At 48.0% G+C, this 20,556-nt stretch overlaps 1 protein-coding gene across 1 annotated transcript in view; it reads right to left on the bottom strand.

Annotated features, from left to right (window-relative positions):
- Positions 1–20,556, bottom strand: part of SEC13 (SEC13 homolog, nuclear pore and COPII coat complex component) — a 29,865-nt gene that overhangs the window by 5,690 nt on the left and 3,619 nt on the right. The window contains exons 3-8 of the mRNA XM_005696060.2: positions 19,212–19,327; positions 16,703–16,854; positions 16,176–16,309; positions 10,056–10,189; positions 9,582–9,705; positions 7,867–8,013 (exon numbers count right to left, since the gene is read on the bottom strand). Of these exons, the coding sequence (XP_005696117.2) occupies positions 7,867–8,013; positions 9,582–9,705; positions 10,056–10,189; positions 16,176–16,309; positions 16,703–16,854; positions 19,212–19,327 (807 nt within the window). The remainder of the gene's footprint in view (positions 1–7,866; positions 8,014–9,581; positions 9,706–10,055; positions 10,190–16,175; positions 16,310–16,702; positions 16,855–19,211; positions 19,328–20,556) is intronic.

Here is a 20,556-nt window from a genome sequence, read left to right on the forward strand (position 1 = left end):
TCTTAAATATGTCCATCGACACCTTTTTTTCTCATTTTCTCCCCTCCCTTCATACTGGAGAATCAACTCGTCATTATAAATTTGCTCTTTTGCTTCTCTATTTTCAGGAATTCCACACACCTTAAAAACAGATAATGGACCCCGTTATACTAGCCGCTCTTTTCAACGTTTTTGTCTTTCCTTCCAAATCCATCATAAAACAGGAATTCCCTATAACCCACAGGGACAAGGTATGGTGAGCCGCCCATCAAACATCAAACTAAAAAAAAAAAAAAGGGTCTATGCCCCTCACCGCATAATGCATCAATCATGTTCTTTATGTCTAAATTTTTTAACTTTAGATGCAGAAGGCAATTCAGCAGCCCCAACGTTTTTGGGGAGAACAGTCCTCATGCAAAAAACCACTCGTACGATGGAAAGATCCACTTACCAATCTGTGGTATGGGCCAGACCCTGTATTAATATGGGGACGCGGCATGTTTGTGTTTTTCCACAGGATGCCGAAGCGCCGCGCTGGATCCCGGAGAGGCTGGTACGCGCGGCGGAGGAACTCCCACAGGCACGCACCACATGACACTGAGCGAGCCCACGAGTGAGCTGCCTACCCAAAGGCAGATTGAGGCGTTGATGCGATATGCTCAGAATGAGGCTCATGTACAACCTCCGGTGACGCCTACCAATATACTGATCATGTTATTATTATTGTTACAGCGGATACAAAACGGGCAGCTGCGGCTTTTTGGGCATACATTCCCGATCCACCTACGATTCAATAATTAGGATGGGATAAAGAAGTAGTACCTGTCTATGTCAATGATACAAGTCTTTTGGGAGGAAAATCAGATATTCATATTTCTCCCCAGCAAGCTAATATCTCTTTTTATGGTCTTACTACACAATATCCTATGTGCTTTTCTTATCAATCACAACATCCCCACTGTATACAGGTGTCAGCTGATATATCTTATCCTCGAGTGACTATTTCTGGCATTGATGAAAAAACCGGAAAAAGATCGTACCGTGACGGAACCGGACCTCTCGACATTCCGTTTTGCGACAAACATCTAAGCATCGGCATAGGAATAGACACTCCTTGGACTTTATGTCGAGCCCGGGTTGCATCGGTGTACAACATCAACAACGCCGATGCCACCCTTTTATGGGATTGGGCACCTGGGGGAACACCTGATTTCCCTGAAAATCGGAGGACAGCATCCACCCATTTTCTCTGTAAACACTGCTCCAAGTATATCAAACAGAACTGTGGAAACTTTTGGCTGCTTTTGGTCATGGCCAATAGTCCTATATTTACAAATCCAATATTAGTGGGAGTAAATATGGTAATGTAGGAGTTACAGGGTTTTTATATCCCAGAGCTTGTGTCCCTTATCCATTCATGCTGATACAAGGCCATGTGGAAATAACACTGTCATTAAATATTTATCATTTAAATTGTTCTAATTGCATACTTACCAATTGCATAAGAGGTGTTGCTAAAGCGAAAACAAGTTATAATAGTAAAACAACCTGCTTTTGTAATGTTACCTGTTGAAATAACTGAAGCTTGGTATGACGAGGACTGCTTTAGAATTGCTACAATGCATTAACACGGCTCTTAGCCGCACTGAAAGAAGTGTGAGCCTGATTGTTCTGGGTATTAGGTATCTTTAATCACCCCTTATAGCAAATGCTGTCACCGCTTCTGTATCTTTAGCACAATCCATTCAAGCTGCTCATACTGTAGATTCCTTGTCATATAATGTTACTAAAGTAATGGGAACACAAGAAGATATAGATAGAAAAATAGAAGATAGACTATCAGCTTTATATGATGTGGTTAGAGTTTCTAGAGAGAACAAGTTCAGAGCATTAGTTTCCTCATGAAAATCCAATGTCATGCTAATTATAAGTGGATTTGTGTTACAAAAAAGGCTTATAATGCATCTGATTTTCCGTGAGATAAGGTGAAAAAACATCTACAAGGAATATGGTTTAATACTAATGTGTCTCTAGATCTATTGCAGTTGCATAATGAAATTCTTAATATTGAAAATTCTCCAAAAGCTACTTTGAACATAGCTGATACTGTTGATAATTTTTTTACAAAATTTATTTTCTAACTTCCCTAGCCTTCATTCACTGTGGCGTAGCATAATTGCTGTGGGCGCGGTTCTGACTGTTGTGCTTATATTGATTTGTTTAGCTCCTTGCCTTATTCGTAGCATTGTTAAAAAATTTTTACATATGAGAGTTCTGATACATAAAAACATGTTGCAACACCGACATCTTATGGAGCTTTTAAAAAAATAAAGAGAGGGGAGCTGCGGGGGACTGCCCGTGAAGGGTTAAGTCTTGGGAGCTGCTCGGCGTTATGCAGAGCCTTAGGCACGTCCCTAAGCTCCCTGTCCCGCCCCCCCTGAAGAATTTACTACCCTTAAGGCTCCGGGACGTCTCGGTCTTGCAACATTTCATAGAAGATAGATTAGCTTATTGATAGAAGATAGATTATCTATTTGTGATCTGCACACAATGGTAAGGGTCTTGTGATTGTATCTGGAGATTAATATACAATCTTGTGAATGTCAGAAGTCACGTACTTTATCCTATATATACTGCAGCACAATAAAGAAAGGCATCAGCCATTTTGGTCTGATCCTCTCAACCCCATCTTTTGTCTCTCTCTTATTTTTCTTAGCGGGGACGCTCCGTTCTCTCCCTGTGCAGGTGCGACTCTTGCTTGTGCTGGCCGCGGCAAAAAACCATGGTACAGACACAGTGAAATTAACTCCTCAGCAGTGGAAGCCAAAGGAAAATGCCAACAGCACTATGTGGATGGATCCAGAGATGATCCCACGAACCAACTAACACAGAATGCAGACTGACAAATACTTCGTGATTTCAGTAACAGGTGGAATCTAAATACCGTTAGATGTGAACTTATCTTAAAAGAGGCTCAGTGAAGAAGAAGGGGGGAAAAAAGGGACCATTAATGCAGCGTTAGGGGGCAGATGAAAGAGAAGGTTGGGATTCAGCTAAATAAACTCCTGTGAATAAAAGAGACAATCAACAAGAACCTCCTGCAGCAAAGAGACAGTTCCAGTGGATGCTGGACCTGAGCTATCCCAGGAGAGAATCCAAGAAAGAACAGGTGTGTGTATGTGCAGGTGGGCAGCCCAGCATTCTGAAACTGACACGACCCTGTAGATCAACAACACGCCCAGAAAATAAGGAGAAAAAAGGAAAACCCAAGTGACTGTTGTCTGCTGTGCTGTGCTGCCACGAGGGCTCTGAGGCTGGGCTACCGTCCACCCCTGGAGCCTGAGCTGGCCGGGAAACAAGGCTGGAGAGTGCAGGGGCAGCCGGAGCTGCAGCGAGGGACCAGCAACGATGCCCTCCTGGACCTGGAGTTCCTGGTGCCTCTGGAAGGCACCGCAGTCACCAGGCTGGGTGGGTGACGAGGAGGATACACACTCCCAGTGCACCCGAGGGGAGTCTTCTGGGTGGGAGAGGCTTGAAAAGACCACGTGGCCGGCCCCTGTGGAGGGCTCCCCCCACCTACACCGGGCAACACCCGTGCACTGTGGCTTCCGGCCTTGAGTCTGTTCGTGTGAAGGGGAAGGAAGGAGACAGGAAGCCTGGGGTGTTGGTTCTGCACCCTTCAGTCTCACTGAGAACCCAGGAACCCGTCGTTCCCTAGGGTTGTGGAGGCTGCATTAACCACAGTCAGGCAGAAGAAATGCTGCCGCCTTGTGGCCATTGCCCAAAACAACACTAAAGCCGCCGCTTCAGGGCACTTAGACTCACCAGGCCTGCTGGGTAGTAAGAGGCAACGCCTTTAAGAAACATGCTCTGGCATCTCACGGATAATAATTTTAAACAGAGGCCACTTTTCCGAAGCAAGCTGCAGAGATACATTTTCCTCACACGGCTTTCAACCTTAGTAGCTAAACACATACTCTAAATCCCCAATTAGTAGAAAGAATCAACAGGAAACTAACTGACACCAAACAGAAGGGCCATCCTCACACAGTAAGACTCAGTCCCGCGGGGCCTGCAAAGAAGGAAGCTCCTAGCCTGCTGGTGGAAGTGTAACTTGGTAGGCCTACTACGCAGAACGTCATGGAGGGTGGTCAAAAACTGAGAAGGCAGCACAGTCAACTGAGAAAGAGCCCTTCAGGCACAGGGCCTGCAGACAGCTGTCCCTCCAACTCTGCATCATTATTTGTAAACAGAAAAGCGATAAACACCAAAGGCAGATGAACTGGTAAAAATCGTGGTACAGATATAATAAAATTATTTCCTCATCCATGGAAACAAAGGAAAAATGTTAATTGCAGCTATGTGGATGGATCCAGAGAGGATCCCACGAACCATCTAATACAGATACAGACCGACAAACATTTTGTGATTTTCATTAACATGTGTAATCTAAATAGTGTGAAATGTGAACTTCAGAGAGAAACAGGCTCAGTGAGGAAGAAAGAAAACAAAAGGAACTGTGGTGCAGTACAGTGGGCGGGTACATGAGAAAGCTGGGATTCACATGGATAAACGATTAATAAGAGAGACAACCAATAAGAACCCGCCGTAAGCAGTGAAAGACGCCAGTGAACACGGCGTCCCAAGCATCCCGCTGAAGAGCCTGCGAAGCCACAGGCTGTGCCTGTGTGCGGTGAGCAGCCCCGATATTCTGAAACTGAGACAACACCGTGCGCCAGGAACACTTCCAGGTAAAGGGGAAAAAGGAGAACCTAAGAGTATTACCTAGCGTGCTGCAATGAGGCCTCTGAAACAGGGGCTCATGTCCACTCCTGAAGCCCAGGCTGGCCGGGAAACAAGGCTGGCGTGTCCAGGGGCTGGAGGAGCTGGGAGGGAGGGAGCAGCAATGACCCCCGCGTGGACCTGAGCGCCTGTTCCCTCTGGAAGGCAGCACACTCGTCAGACATGGTTGGGTCCTGCAGAGGCTCAAGCACACCCAGCTCACCCAGGAGCTGAGTGCTCTGGGCGGGACAGGCACGAAAAGAGCCCGAGTCTCCACCGGCGGCCTCTGTCGAGGGCTCCCCTTCTCTAGCCTCCATCCACGCATGTCGGGCAGCGCCAGGGCACTGCGGCCTCCCTGGCTGGCACCTCCTGGAGTGAAGGGCGAGGGGGAGGGAAGGGAGGAGACGGGAACCCTGGGGTGTCTGTGCCGCACCCATCAGTCTCTTGACAGCCCAGGGACATGTCGTCCCCTAGGGTTCTGGAGGCTAGACTGACTACAGCCAGGCAAAGAAACGCTGCCACTTTGTGGCCACTCCCCAAAATAATTCATTAAAACCGTGGTTTCAGGCAGTTCAAATTCACCAGGCCCTTGGGAGCTGTAGAAGACAGCTGCCTTCAAGAAACATTGCCTTAGTAGCTCGTGGATAAAGAATTCCAAACGACCCATTTTCCAGTAGTGGGTTGCAGAGAAAGATTTTCCTCCACTGCTGTCAACCTTAGTACAGAGAGACATGGTCTGCATCCCCAATTAGCAGAAAGAAGTCACCCGGACACCAACCTGGAATCCCGTTACACCCCACAGAAGGACAATCCTTACAGTGCGAGAGGCGACCCCAGAGAGCACCCGGAAGGAAGGGAGCCTGCCTGCTCTGCCGGGGGGACGGACTGGCAGACCTGCTCGGCAGAGCACTGTGGAGGCCGGCCAAGAATTCACAAGAGACCGACTACAGTCAACTCAGAAAAAGACCTGCTGCCACCGCGCCTGTAGACGCCAAATATGAAAAGATTCCCTGCACGCCAGTGTTCACCGCACCATTAGTTACAAACAGAAAAATGTCAAACACCGATGACAGATGAACCAGTAAAAAAGAAACGTAGTATAGATATACTCTGGAATAATTACTCATCTCTAGGAACAAACGGATAATGCCAATTGCAACAATGTGGATAAACCCAGAGATGACCGCACGAATTATCTAATCCAGACACAGACACACAAATATTTTATGCTTTCAATAACAGGTGGAATCCAAACACTGTTATAGGTGAACTTGAAAGAGCGTGTCAGTGAAGAAAGAAAAACAAGGAAGTGTTAGTGCAGGGTACGGTGGGCAGATAAATGGGAAGGCTGGGATTCACATATATAAACTCCCATCACTAAAAGAGACAGTCAACAAGACTCTACTGCAGCGCAGAGAACCCCAGTGAACACTGTCCTAAGCTATCCAGGGAAAGAACTCCAGAGGAGCTATGTGCACACGCATAGGGGACCAGCACCCAGCAGTCTGAAACGGACATGACACTAAATCAACAAAACGTCCAGATAAAAGAGAGGAAAAAAGAAAAACCTCAGAGAGTATTATCTACTGTGTTGCGATGAGGCCTCTGAAGCCTGGGGTGATGTCCATCCCTGGAGCCCGAGCTGGCTGGGAACCAAGGCTGGGGCGGCGAGGGGCCGAGGGAGCTGGGAGGGAGGGGCCGGCAACGACGCCCTCCTGGACCGAGTGTCCGGTCTCTGCGGAAGGCACCGGAGCACCAGATGTGGGACATGCCGAGCGTTAAGCGCACCGAGTGCGCCCACAAGAGGCGAGTCCTCTGGGCGGGAAGAGGTCTTGCTGGAGGGCTTCCCATCTCTAGCATCTGTCCAGAGACTCAAGTCCACCCACGTCGGTCAGCCACCTATGTGCTGGGGTTCGGCAGGGGTTGGTATTTTGGGTGTTGAAGGGTGACGAGGAGGGAGAGAGGAGGAGGAAGCCCTTTAGTGTGTGTGCTGGCGCATACTGTCCCCTTGACAGCCCGGGAATACGGCTTTTCCTGAGCTTCTGGAAGCTGCAGTAACCGCAGTTGGTCAGGAAGAGAGGCTGCTTCCTTGTTGTCATTTTCTATAACAAGAACTTTAAACCCAGTGCTTAAGGAAGGGTCATATTTGAAAGACGTGTTTGCTTCTAAATGATACCTGCTGTCAATTAAAGACTTTGGGTAGGTAATCTAATAACCATGAAAACAGGGCCCACTTTTAATAAGGTAATTTCAAAAGGTACATTTTACTCACAGTGTGAAAAAAAGATATTCAACCTAATATCAGAAATTTAAATCAAGGTGTAGAAATAACAAATACAGGAAGAGTGTTCAGAGAAAATGGAACCCTTGTAAGATGCTGATAGCAGTGCAATGAGGCTAACAGCCTCTACTGAGAACAGAATGTGGTTCCTCAAAATACAGACAGACATATTACTGGGCCATTTCAGTCTCTGGCGAATAGGCACAGCAAAGCATGACTGCAAGAGGCATGACCACCGCCTCATCTACGCAGCAGACTCCCAGAGAGAGAGGATACACTTCTGGTTGCCAAGATGGATGGGGTCTACATGAGGGAAGGATTGGGGATTCAGGATTAGCAGATGGAAGCTGTTACACACAGAATGGATTAACAACAAGGTCCTACCACGGAACAGAGGGAACTACATTCAGTATTTTGTAACAAACCACCATGGAAAGGAACACGGAAGAAGTATGTATAACTGAATGACTGCTATGCAGCAGAGATGAACACAACGCTGTAAATCAGCTATGTGCCTCAACAACAACAACAACAACAACACCACTATGCTAAGTGAAACAAGCCACTCACAAAATTAAATCCTTTATAATTCTACTTCTAGGAGGTCCTAGAATGGTCCATTCATAGAGACAGAGAACAAAATGAGGGCTGCTAGGTGCTGGCGAAGAGGTGGGAGGCTTGAATACCACACAGACGAGATGGCTGGATGGCATCACTGACTCGATGGACACGAGTTTGAGCGCGCTCTGGGAGTCGGTGATGAACAGGGAAGCCTGGCATGCTGCAGTCCATGGGGTTGGACACGACTGAGTGACTGAACTGACCTTATTGTCTCCACCTGAGACTGCCAGGATGTTGGCTGTGATGGACCAGCTGACATGCCATACAACGTCGTTGAACTTGTGCAGCAGTTTGGGAGACCACGTATTGCCCGAGGCATCGTCACAGGTCCAAATGAACACTCGACCATCCTGGGGAAAGAAGGCTCGGGTCAGGAGATGGGGGCAGCAGTCCTCCCTGGTGACATCTTCTCCATCTGGATCTGTACTGGACCTTTTCAGGAATACGGGGAGGGAATCAGGGCAAACCACAGCCAAAGACCTCCTGGGTAGACTTCCTGGGTGTTTACAGCTTTGACAACCAATTTCCAGCCCAGCGTCCCTGCCTGTATCCCTTCAGCCCAGGAACGCACTTCAGGTTGGTCAGGAGTCTCCCAGGTCCCTTTCCTCACACCAGTTTCAGGGATGGACTTTGTCAACACTGCTGTTTCTCAAATTTTCCCTGGGACTTTCCCACATGTGCCAAGTCACCTCCTGGGTTTGGTTTCCAGTAGCCCTGTACTTTCTCAATGCAGTGGGTATAGGTGTTTAAAAAGCCAAGCTCAGAGAATGAGAAGGGACCAAAAAACCACACAAAAACACACACACAAACCAAACCAAACCAAACCAAAAGGATCTTTTACATCATTTGAACCTCTTATAGTTGGTCCTCTCAAATTTAGGACCAAGCAGAAGAGGCTGGGAGGAGGGCACAGCAAACCCACTGCAGTCTTCTTGCCTGGAGAATTCCATGGACAGAGGAGCCTGGCACATTGCAGTCCACAGGGCCACACCAGAGCAGGACACAACGGAAGCAACTCAGAACACGCACACGCACACACGCACGAGAGCAGGCTCAAATGCTGTGAAAGGGCTGGCTTAACTCGCATCTTCGGTGAGAATGTTAGGCACTTCAGTCCTGTCTGACTCTGTGACCCCATGGACTGCAACCCACCAGGCTATGTCCATGGGATTCTCCAGGTAAAAAGACTGGAGTGGGTTGCCATGCCATTTTCCAAGGCATGTTCCTGACCCAGGGATCAAATTCAGGGTCTCTCTTATTGCAGGCTGATTCTTTACCATCTGAGCCACCAGGGAAGCCCCCTCATCTTGGATGAGTGAAGTGAAAGTCGCTCAGTTGTTTAACTTTTTTGCAACCCCATGGACTGTATAGTCCATGGAATTCTCCAGGCTGGAATACTGGAGTGGGTAGCCTTTCCCTTCTCCAGGGGCTCTTCCCAAACCAGGGATCAAACCCAGGTCTCCCGCATTGCAGGTGGATTCTTTACCAGCTGAGCTATCAGGGAAGCCTCATCTTGGGTAGTTGCATATAATTAAAGGCTTGTCCTGGGTCTTTTCTGTCTGGGAAGTGTGAGCAGGGAGATGAGCCCAAGGTCTCAGGACTTCCCGCTGATCCTAGTCCTTGCTTGGGAACACTCTTAAAATGATGCCCAGGTAGCTCCAATCCCTTTCCATAAAAGGGTCAGGAGGGGAACTAGTCCTGAGTCTGGTCTTGCTCTTGGCTCACTGGAAGAAAGCCACTGTGGCTTCTTGTCAAGACCTCACTGAGAGGTGAGCGGGTTCCATAAGTGCTCTTATTTGGAGTGGTCCACAGGTGCCAGCCTCCTGCCCGTCCAAGGACTTTCCCCAGGGGACTGTAAGGGCTTATGGGACTTGCTGAGATTAACTAACGTGAGACGCCTGTGTGGGCCCAAGCTGACCTGGGAGCAGCTGGCGATGGTGCTGGTAGGCAGGCCAATGGAGGGGGCCCAGGCCACGTCTCGAACCCAGTCACTGTGGGCTTCCAGCTTCTGCTCTTCCTTCCACTGGCCGTCCTCCTCCTCCCTAGCAGGGGAGAGGATCCAGCAGGCAGTCTTGGCGCCATTCCCTCACCTCCCTTCCTCCCCTGCCCCAAGGGCCCCACAGGGGTGGAGAAGCTACTCCATCTTTCTGATGGCATTTGTAGAGTCAAATGATAGCAGTTAGGAAGAGTCAAAGCACCCGAGGAAAGGGCAAGGTTTTGACTTTTTGTTTTAAATAAAGGATGTCCTCTGACAGACTGAAGACAGTATTCAAAGGGCAGAAGGGGAAAAGGTGATTCTGTTTCTGGTGAACTGAGGCCGAGTCATGGTAGACAGGAGAGAGAGTAGACAGGGTAGAAGCTTCCCCTTAAAAAGGTCACCAACTCCGCTTACTTCCACAGTTTGATGAGGTTGTCACAGCCGCCTGACGCAAACTTCTTGATGTAGTTGGGCTTCTGCCCGGATGGCTGGTCTATGAGGCTTCCGGGTACGACAGCAGGGGCCCAGCTGACAGCATTGCAGCCGATCTGTAGGGAGAGGGACTCGTGCTGACTCTGCCCCTTGGCCTGGCGACAGGGCACTGCTTCTGCAGACCCAAGGCTGGGGATCGTCTCCTCCAATTCTCAGGACTGGATTACGCAGGACAGTCCTTTTAATGAACTCAGGATTAGCCGCCCAGAACTCTCCTTCACGGATTCCTTACAGTGTGCGTCTTTCTCAGCAACGTGCATTGAAAGCAGGAAGCAGGGACTCGTAGGAATTTAAAAGACAGAACACATTCCAAATATACGAAGGGAGGGCACAGATGTCAGAAAACCACACAAAGTACATACATGGATTCATCAATTACTCTGAAGTACTCCTGGAGTCATCCCAGGTCAAAAACTAAAATGACCATTTACCCAAGAAGCCCCGTCATTTATGTCCTGCTTGAATCACAGCTCCTCTTCCCCTGCAAGTAAACATCACTCTGATTTCTATTCATCTTAGCACATTTGTCGCCCAAATGCGCATTCCGAGGCACCAGTTTAGTTGTGCCACTAAAAAAAAAAGTTTATATATATATATAGCAGTAATTGCAGTATTCTCTCTTTTATTGAAATATAGTTGATTTGCAAGACTTGTGTTGTTTCAGGTGTACAGCAAAGGGATAGTTACATATATACGTTTTTTCAGATTGTTGTCCATTGTAACTTCCTAGCATTACAAGATACTGAAGAGAGTTCCCTGCGCTCTACAGTAATTCCTTGTTGGTTATTATTTTTAGATAGCAGTGGGTACATGTTAATCAGCTTCCTAATTTATCCTCCCCCCTTTTCCCTTTGGTAACCATAAGTTTGTTTTCCCTTTTTTGGTCACGCTGTGCCACATACGGGATCTCAGTTCCGCAACCAGGGGGTCACCCCCACGCCCCCTGCCCTGGGAGCACAGTCTCGACTGATGTGCGCCGCCAGGGACGTCCCGTGAGTCTGCTTCCTCTGTCTGGGAGGCTGTGTTTTACATCGATCTTTAAGATTCCACATATAAGAGATATCAGATGCTGTTTGTCTTTCTCTGACTTTATTTGTATAAGAATCTCTAGGTCCATCCACGTTGCCGCAGATGGCGTCACTCTGTTCTTTTACGGCTGAGTGATATCCCATCGTATGTGTGTGTACCACGTCATCTTTATCCGTTCCTTTCTTTACGGACACTGACGTTGTTTCCAGGTCTTGGCTAATGTAGTGCTGCTACGAGCGATGAGGTGCGTCTATCTTTTCAGATGAGAGTTCTCACTTTTTCTGGATACATGCCCAGGAATGGGACATATACCCCATGTATGTATCCCACATATATCCTACATACGGTAGCTCTAGTTTTTAAAGGAGTCTCCACATTGTTTTCCATACTGGCTACTTCAATTTGTATTCCCATCAACAGTGCAGGATGTTTCTTTCCTTTTCTCCCCATCCTCCCTAGCATTTATTTTTTTGTAGACTTTTTTGATGATGTTTATTCTGACCAGTGTTAGTAAAAACATTTTTTTGATGTTTCCTGCATCTCTCATTTATAGATTTTTCCCTATGATCTTACCAATCAGATTCAGGTTGTTTCCTTTTGCCAAGACTACAGAGCATGGTGTATTCCTTCAGCAGGAGGCATACAACCTCAGATTGTCTGTGTTATTACCACGTCAATAATTTATGCCTCTTTTCATTCACTGGGCATACAAAATGGTGATGCTCTGATTCTATCCCTTTCTTTGTCATTTATTACATGGAATACTCTACACAGGGGCAATTTCATTCATTAATATTTGCTTCCCCACAGGGGTACAGATCGGGTAGGAAAGGCAGGATAAACACTTAATCCCTTCTGAACCAGTTTCTTGTTATCCTTCAAAGATGACTGATTCTTTTTTATTAAATAAATATCAGGATGAAGGCATGGATTTAAGCGTATTTGATGGCTTTTGGTTCACTGCAATCATTCTAACTTTTTACACTCAAACTGCCCATCTTTGGCACTCTGAGCCTGTTCAAGGTGGCTCCTTTGACATAACCTTAGTATGTCTAAGTATGTCACTGATTTCTCTTCTATCTGGTATAACAAGATGTTCGTTCCTTTCCTGCCTCAAAACCTGGGATCGGCCAGAGCTCTGGATTCTTTCAGTGAGAAACTATTTCAAGTGTACTTGAAATGGTGCTAAGGATGTTCACTGATAGATGATTATTCATTTTATTTCATTTAACACACAGCAGAATAGTCTCAGAATAATACCATCAATATGATAACTAGTAATATTTGCATCAGTCCATGGGGTTGCAGAGTCAGACATGACTCAACAACAACTCCATTTTCCCATTGTTTTTTCTGGTGAGGGAGTGTTTCTGTGTGGATGGTACTAACATGAAGACGTCGAGACCTCCAGCTGCTTGTGCTGCACACCACTTTTCAATAGTTAGACTCTATCTATCTGAGCCGAGCACATGACTCATTCAGTATTAAGTTCTTTACGACGAACTGTATATTTATATGGATGTCTTTCTAGCCATTTTTGTGGTCTGAAACTTATTCTACAGTAGATACCTTGGGAAGGGCTTAAGGAAACAATAGTCCCTGAGTTCTTGCACACTGATAACAGTGTGCATTCCTTACACTCCAACCTGTAAAGACAGCTTGGAGACCTAAATGATGTTAAACAGCACATAAACTGCAGAAGCTGATTAACTTTGACATCAGCATACCCTGTAAAGCCTGCAATACAATCAAGGTATCAAATGAATCTCAAAGTGCTGAAAGAAAAAACCCTTCCAACCAAAAATACTCTACCTTGCAGAGTTACCATTCAGAATTAAAGGAAAGACGGTTTTCCACATAAGCAAAAGTGAAAGGATTTCATCACCACTAAACGGAGAAGGCAATGGCACCCCACTCCAGTACTCTTGCCTGGAAAATCCCATGGATGGAGGAGCCTGGTAGGCTGCAGTCCATGGGGTCGCTAGGAGTCGGACACGACTGAGCGACTTCACTTTCACTTTTCACTTTCATGCATTGGAGAAGGAAATGGCAACCCACTCCAGTGTTCTTGCCTGGAGAATCCCAGGGACGGGGGAGCCTGGTGGGCTGCCGTCTACGGGGTCACACAGAATCGGACACGACTGAAGTGACTTAGCAGCAGCAAGGTAGTTTTTCTTTAACCAATTCTTAGTATTTGGTATGATTTCTTCTGGACTCCTAATATTCACATTTGATCTTGGCCTGTCTTCACTTTTTGTCAAAATCTATTTATAGCTTCATCTTGGGGGGATTTCCCCTTCTTTTCACTGTTTATCTTAAGGCATTATCTGTTGCTTATTTGCTCTTACACTCCTTCTAAAGTTAGTCTTTATTTATAATTTTAAATTTATTGAGTCCTGTCACTTCATTTTTTCTGAATTTTTCTAATTTTCATTTATGCTACTTTATGTCTTTTGTCATTAAAAAAAAAAGTCTTTTTAGCTTGATTTGAAATAGATGACAACTGATTCAATTTTTGTAGGCATGTCTTTCTTTCACTGTCTGTAAGGGTGCTATTCTACATAGTCTTTCTTTCTTAAAGGAAAATTCTGTATGTGATTTCACTTCAAATACTTCTCGGTATTTTTATGTGAAATTAGTTTTCCTGATGGTAAGGTTCAGGAAAGCCTTCCTAAGTTCAGAAGTCTGTCTCTGTGTAGTGTTAACAAACCTGACACTTGCTTTGGGGATTTCAAGGCTGTGTTCCTCTCGCCCACTCTGGTCTGCATCCTCCATTCTGCGTCTCTCTCTGGCTCTGCGTCCCTCTGCTCAGGAGGAGCACTGCCGTGGAAGCAAGGCCAGCAGGTCATGATGGCGAGACTTCCCCGGCCCCCTTTCCAGTCTTTCTTATGGTGGGTCCCCTGCACTCACCTAGTATGAGACAGTGCAAGCCCACTCCCCCAGTCAGTTCTCCAAAGAAGATACACAAATGGCCAGGAAGCATGTGAAAAGATGCCCAACACCATTAGTCATTGAGAAATGCAAATCAAAACTGCAAGGAGGTACTACTTTACACCCACTGGGATGGCTATCATCAAAAAGAAAAGGAATGTTGGCAAGGATGTGGAGAAACTGAAACCCTCATACACTGCTAGCAGGGATGTAAAATGGGGCAGTTAATTTGGATAACAGTTTAGCAGTTACTTCAAAAAATTAAACAGAGCTTCCCTTACTTGGCAGTTCCACACCCAGGCAGTTACCCAAAAAAATTAAAACCACAAACTTATACACAAATATTTGTAAGAGTGTTATTCGTAATGACCGCTGATGAATAAAAATGAAATAAATGCAAAATAAAATGTGTGTGTATATATGTATTTTTTCATGCAATGGAATATTATTCAGCCATAAAAAAGGAACAAAGCAGTGATATATGCTATGACCTGGATGAAACATGGATAAACCTTGAAAACAAGCTAAGTGAGAGAAGTCAGTCTTCTGTGGACTGTGCTGCATAGTTCCACTTACAGGCAGTGTCCAGAGACAATATGTAATGTCCACTGGCAATGTCCAGTGGGCAAATTCATAGAGTTAGAAGGTAGACTAGGGTTGCTTAGGGCTGGGGGTAGGGTAGGGTGGAGAGTGACTGCTAATGGGGTTTCTTACTGGCGTGATGAGTATTATCACCCCAATAATACCACTGGGTGTTAGTGGTGAGAGTTGTACAATTTTGTGAATACAGTAAAAACTACACAACTCTGTATTTTTAAAAGGGTGAATTTTATGAGTTTAACATGTTATAAACAGAAGTCCAGAATCCCTGTTCTCAAACAGCGGCTGTCTGCCGAGCGGCCGGCTGTGCTTTTCCGTGAACACCTCCTGCTCCCTGCGGGCCCTCCGCAGGTGCCACTGGAAGGCACTCTCGCCACTTACTTCCTCCTCTTGCTCGCATGCCCATACCACGCAGTCTTGGTGTTGTATTTCGTCCATCCCTCTTCACTTGTATTTTTGAGTTTATGGAAATACCTTTTTACCCGGTTCTGTTGTCAAGTACTGCTTAGAAAGTTTTGTTTTTGCTACCGAAGTTGCTCGGTTGGTTTCTATGCAAAGATGTGGAAGAGACTCAAGCACTATGACGTCATTCCCTGCCATCTTTCCAGAAGCCTCTAGGCCTATTCAATTTTATGTAAGTCAGCAGATGTAGGTCACAGGGTCCCAAGTAACAAGAGCCACAGACAGGCTCTTGGGGCCTTGAAGGCTGGGCAGGCTGTGGATTCCCAGGATCTGAGAACTGCGAAAGTATGGGGTTAGACTTGGGGCTGCTGACTTCCGTCTGGATAGCTTTCAGAAGCTCTGGGGCCATCAAGGCTGGACGGCTGTGTAGACAAGAGGTACACAGAATCCAGTGTTCTAACCCCAGCACAGCACCTCCTCTAAGTCAGTTATCTGGGCCTCACGTATCTATTCACAAAATGAGAACAGGACTGGTGACCTCACGCATCTGTACATTTGTTAGTTTTCTGATTCACAAACGTCTGTGAGGATTATGTGACATACACTAGAGGCTCAAGAAATTTGAGCCCTCCCAGCACTGTTCACAGTGCTTCCTTGACTGTTTCACCCTTACACAGGAAGCAGAGAACCAACTTCCTATGATGCTTTTTGTGACACCAATCAGTTCCAGGGGCCCCAATGGTCACTGCAGGCCATGTCAACTTGCGGTGTGCACAGCAAGGGTGGCAGATAGGCAGGCTACTGCTGCCACCCTGCCAGTGCCCCGGCCCTCCCTGACTTGGAGAAACCAGTGCCAGCGCCGCCCTGGGCTGAATAAGGCAGGTGCAGCCTGGCCTCCCTGGATGTAGCCTCTGTCTGGCTTCGGTGCAAAGAGCCTCAGACCTGCCCTCCCAATGGTGTTCTGCTCAGCAGCCCTCCTGTGGCACACTGCACAGCAGTGACGCCGCTCCTGCCCTTCTCTAAGGAGGGAAGGGCAGACACGTGGCGAGGCCGCAACCCGCAGGCAGGGTGTGGACTTACAGTGTGAGCATTGTTGATCTTCTTTACTTCCCACTGGCCCAGCCCGGTGTAGGTCAGCAGCGAGATGGCCCCGTCCGAGCTGCCGCAGGCCAGGATGAGGCCGTAGTCGTGGGGAGCCCAGCATACGGAGTTTACTGCAGGAAGAAAGGAGGCACAGTGAGAGACTTTCACGTCCGAAACTTACTGTTTAACTAAATTTCTAAAAAAAAAAAAAAAAAAAAAAAGGAAAGAAAAATCGTAGGGATCACCTTGGGGAAAGTTGTAATTTTGTCAATTGAGATTTAAAAAACCCATCACCTACTAATATCATCATCATAAGCTAAAGCCTATCTTATACTCTCAAAACAAAGACCAGTACTTGAAACGAATAAACCTTACAGCAGAAAACCAACCAACCAGCCTCGCCGTCTTGTCTTTGCTCTTCTTGTTTTGCTTTGTATTGGCTTTAGGTCTTAGGACCTTTCCTCCGCTGTGGACAGACCCTCCCACCGCGCGCCCCCTGCCCCTGCCCACTCCCTGTGCTGTACCTGAGGAGTCGTGTCCTGTGTGCTCGTGGGTCTTCTCCCAGGTGCCATTCTCCTCTTTCCAGATGATGACTTTCCGGTCATAGGAGCAGGACGCAAGTATATTGCCATACATGGGGTGGGCCCAGGCCACCTGCCACACGGGACCCTCATGGCTGCAAGGCGAGAGGGCCAGAGGCTGTTCAGATGGGCAAAAGGAAGGCAGGGCACTCTGCCGGCCACTACTTTGGACAGAAGTGAATGGCTTCTCAGGAGAGAACTGCCGAAGAATTTCAAAAGGGATAGAGCTGAATAACGTCACTCCAAAAGGGACTTTCAGCGGACAGTGAGGACCCTGAGGCTGAAAGCAAGCCAGCCCTTCTCTCCTGAGCCAGCGGAGCCCTTGAGGAGGCTGTGCTCTTGAGCAGGCAGTGAATGTTTCATCTCCGTGCCTTCCACTACTCCTCACTTTTTCAAAAGGCAGGGCTCTCTCTTCCCTTCCCACCTCTGTGCGTTCACCTGGTCACTACTGTCTGAGGATGTGCCCTGTGCCAGGCTCTGTACTGGGTCCGTGGCTCAGAAGAGGGGGCACCCAGCACACAGCGGATGGGTCGGGCTCTTTCACACCCATCCCCCACTCACTGGCTGCCTGACTTCAGGGCAGGGCCGTTACCCTCTCTTTCGCTTTGTCTCTTGAGAGAGACGTCAGCATGACTTCTTTCACATGGTGGTCATGAGGGAGATGTCTGTGACAACTCATTTAAGAGTCTGAAACAGTGCTGGGTACAAGAAAAGGAAAAAACCCGAGTTTGACACCTGTGAGCTGCTCCCTGCTCACCCATTCATTCGGGGCTGCGGACACTCAAGAGCCTACCTCCCTTAGCTGGGACAATGGTCCAGCCGCAACCTCCACAAAGGAGCTGCCGATGAAACTCCTGGAGACTCAATCGTCCTACAACTAGCAGAGTTTTAACTGAGGGAGCAAAGAATGGGGCATAAATTTACCCTCCAATCTTTTCGTACTTTGAGCAGAAAGGACCAAGCGACAGTAGGCAGCGTGTCCAAGCCAGTGCTGGCAGCCAGGCCTCGCCCTGTGAGCTCTCTGCTCAGCCAGCAGCCGCTGGGCGGGGAAGGCGGCACTGGGCTCCTCAAGCACGCGACTCCTGACACCCAGGAAGATGGGAATTTTTAGGCCTGTCTTCCTAAATGGCTACTGACTTACCTATGTTTTCTTTAATCCATTCACAAACATGTAGTGAGTACCCACTTGTCAGGGATTGTTAACCTCTCCTGTGTAGTCTGGTGAAGGCTAAGGTCTCTTCTCAGGATAATGAATAAAATACATAGAGTGAGGATTATAAACGAAATCCATTTATACTGAAAGTCATCAAAAGGTTAAAGAACAATTTACGTTATTAGTGATATACGTGCTTCTTTGTTAATACGTTAAGTAACAAACTCCAGTGGCAAGTCTAATAACCATTCTAATTTCACAGGAGTCAAGAGCATAAGTGCTACTTTGAGAAAGCTACAACTGTAATGTCATATAAAAAATATCCGTGACTTCTTCTGGTAACAAAGTGACAGGGACTGGGGACTCTCCTGGTGGTCTACTGGCTAAGTCTCCGAGCTCCCACTGCAGAGGGCCTGGGTTCAATCCCTGGTCAGGGAACTAGACCCCACAAGCCGTAGCTCAAGGTCTGCACGTCTAAACAGAACAGCAGCTCTCAAGAGGCGCAGCTAAGAGCCAGTGAAGACAAATGCTAAGAGAGAAAGGGACAGGCACCACGGCTGCTACTGTGACTCCCGGCCTACAGCTGTAGTCGAGCGAATGCTACACGTCAGAGGCACTGAAAACAAAGGCGTGGTTTTCCCCTTTCCCCTTTCTGAGTTCACCGTCCCCTGAAATTCTACCCACAGAACCCTTGGGGATTCATGGAACCCGGATTAAGGATCCTATCCATCTGAGGTAGTAAACTGAGAGGGAAAACACCAGAGTGGGGCCACAAAAAAGAAAACCAGGATCTCAAGAATCTCCACAGGGAGAAGGGTTAACCAAACATTTGTAAATACTCACTGAGTGCCTGCCAGGGCAAACAGGCCGAACGGCGGGAGCCACGTAATTACTATTATATTCTGAGCCACTTTAGATCATGTGCGCCGAACGTGTTTAAAATGGAAAAGAAAAGACAGCTTCCCACTTTTGAGCACAGCAGCAGCCACTGAAGGCCTGTGAGCAGGCACTGCCCGGGCGGAGGCTGCCCCGGCCTGGGTCAAGGGTGAGCAGGTGAAGACAGGGGGGTTACCTGACTCTCACCCCAGGGCTGTCTGTGGGCATCTGGGTGGCAGAGGTGGGATTGGCTCCTGGTCCATTAGCCTGGGATGCCTGCTGAGGCAGTCAGCTGGCCGGGACCAGGAAGCCTCTCTGCTAACCACACCAGGGGTTGCTCTGATCTGGGCTCTCAGCCCTCCCTGCCACATCTGAGAAACCCAAATGCTCTCTGAGGCTTTGTCCAGGGTCAGAGGCACTTACCCCCTGAGGTCAGCGACGAGGATCTGCCCCCCGTTGCGCACATCGAAGATCTTGACGGACCTGTCTGACGAGCAGGTTGCCAGGCGGGTGCCATAGTAGTCCATCTGGGCGTCGTGCTGCAGAGGGAAGACAGGACCTGAGATTAACTGAACCTCAGAGAATCATCACTATCTGGCAGGAAGCTAGCTTGGTAACACTCTCACAGGCAACCTCCTTCTGAAAGGGACAAGAGAAACCACACCCAGCTGCTTTCAGACTCTTCACAGCACGGGGAAAGTCCTCCCAATCCCGACCGGCAGTGGAGTGTGGGAGGAAAGCTCGCACAGCTTCTCTCCCCTTCCTCCCGCCCCACTGTGTCAAGGCTCCATATGCTACCAGGGAGGTTCGGCTCAATGCCAGAACAAGGGGCTAACGCCGACGTAGAGAAGCAGGCCTCTGACAGCCGGTGGGCCCCAAGGAGGTCCTCCACAATGCACGTCTGGCCAGGACACAGGGTTCCATTTGGCCATTTAGGCTCCTTTCCCTACCCATGGACCTGGATCCTCTGCAGACCTTTGTTCTGGGTTTCTACCTGACCTTCTCCCCAGCAGTGTGCCCAGGACCCCGAACTCTCCACCCAGCACTTCAACGTTGCTGGTCCTGCCACTGATGAACCGACTTCACTGAGGCTGCCCTCCAGGGCCAGGCCCCGCCCACAGCTCCTTGTCCCTCTGGGCGATGGCTCCTCTGAGTCCATCTGCCTGCTGCCTTGCTGAACTTACTGGCCCTGCTACTTCAACGGATAACATGTCTTCCTCATTGTACCTTTGGGGTTTCAGGAACTATCAGCTGTCACGCTGCGGTCATCGGGAGCAATTACATCCTTTCAAAGGGAAGCAATTATTCTGTCTGCTTAGACATTCCTTCCTCATCTCCCTACCCAAGGACGACATCCTGATTCCTCTTGAGAAGCCAAGCTTCCCCACCACTCCAGGTCTTGGCTCCTTGGAAGGCAGACAGGGCGGTGCTGAGACAGAGGTGCTTTTGAAGCACTGCTCCTGCAGGCTGCCACACACTTTGGGAGGCAGCAGGGCACAGCACCGAGACTCCAATCCTATCTCAAGTTTTCTGCCATGCAACCTTGGGAAAATGTCCTAATGCCCTGGAACCTTAGCTTCCTTGTCTTTAAATGGAGCTGATAATGGCCTCAACCTCATGAAGGTTAAAGAGACACCAAAGCAGCAGTACTCGGCCGGGGGTGTGATGTGCCACGAGCACGCAGATGTTCCCCCTTGCTACCCTGTCTCATCTGTTCCCCAAGATGAACCCGCCCAGAGAGGGGGCACACCCACGGCATCTCCCATCT

This window comes from Capra hircus, chromosome 22 (genome assembly GCF_001704415.2).
Source record: "Capra hircus breed San Clemente chromosome 22, ASM170441v1, whole genome shotgun sequence".
Classification (NCBI taxonomy): domain Eukaryota; kingdom Metazoa; phylum Chordata; class Mammalia; order Artiodactyla; family Bovidae; genus Capra; species Capra hircus.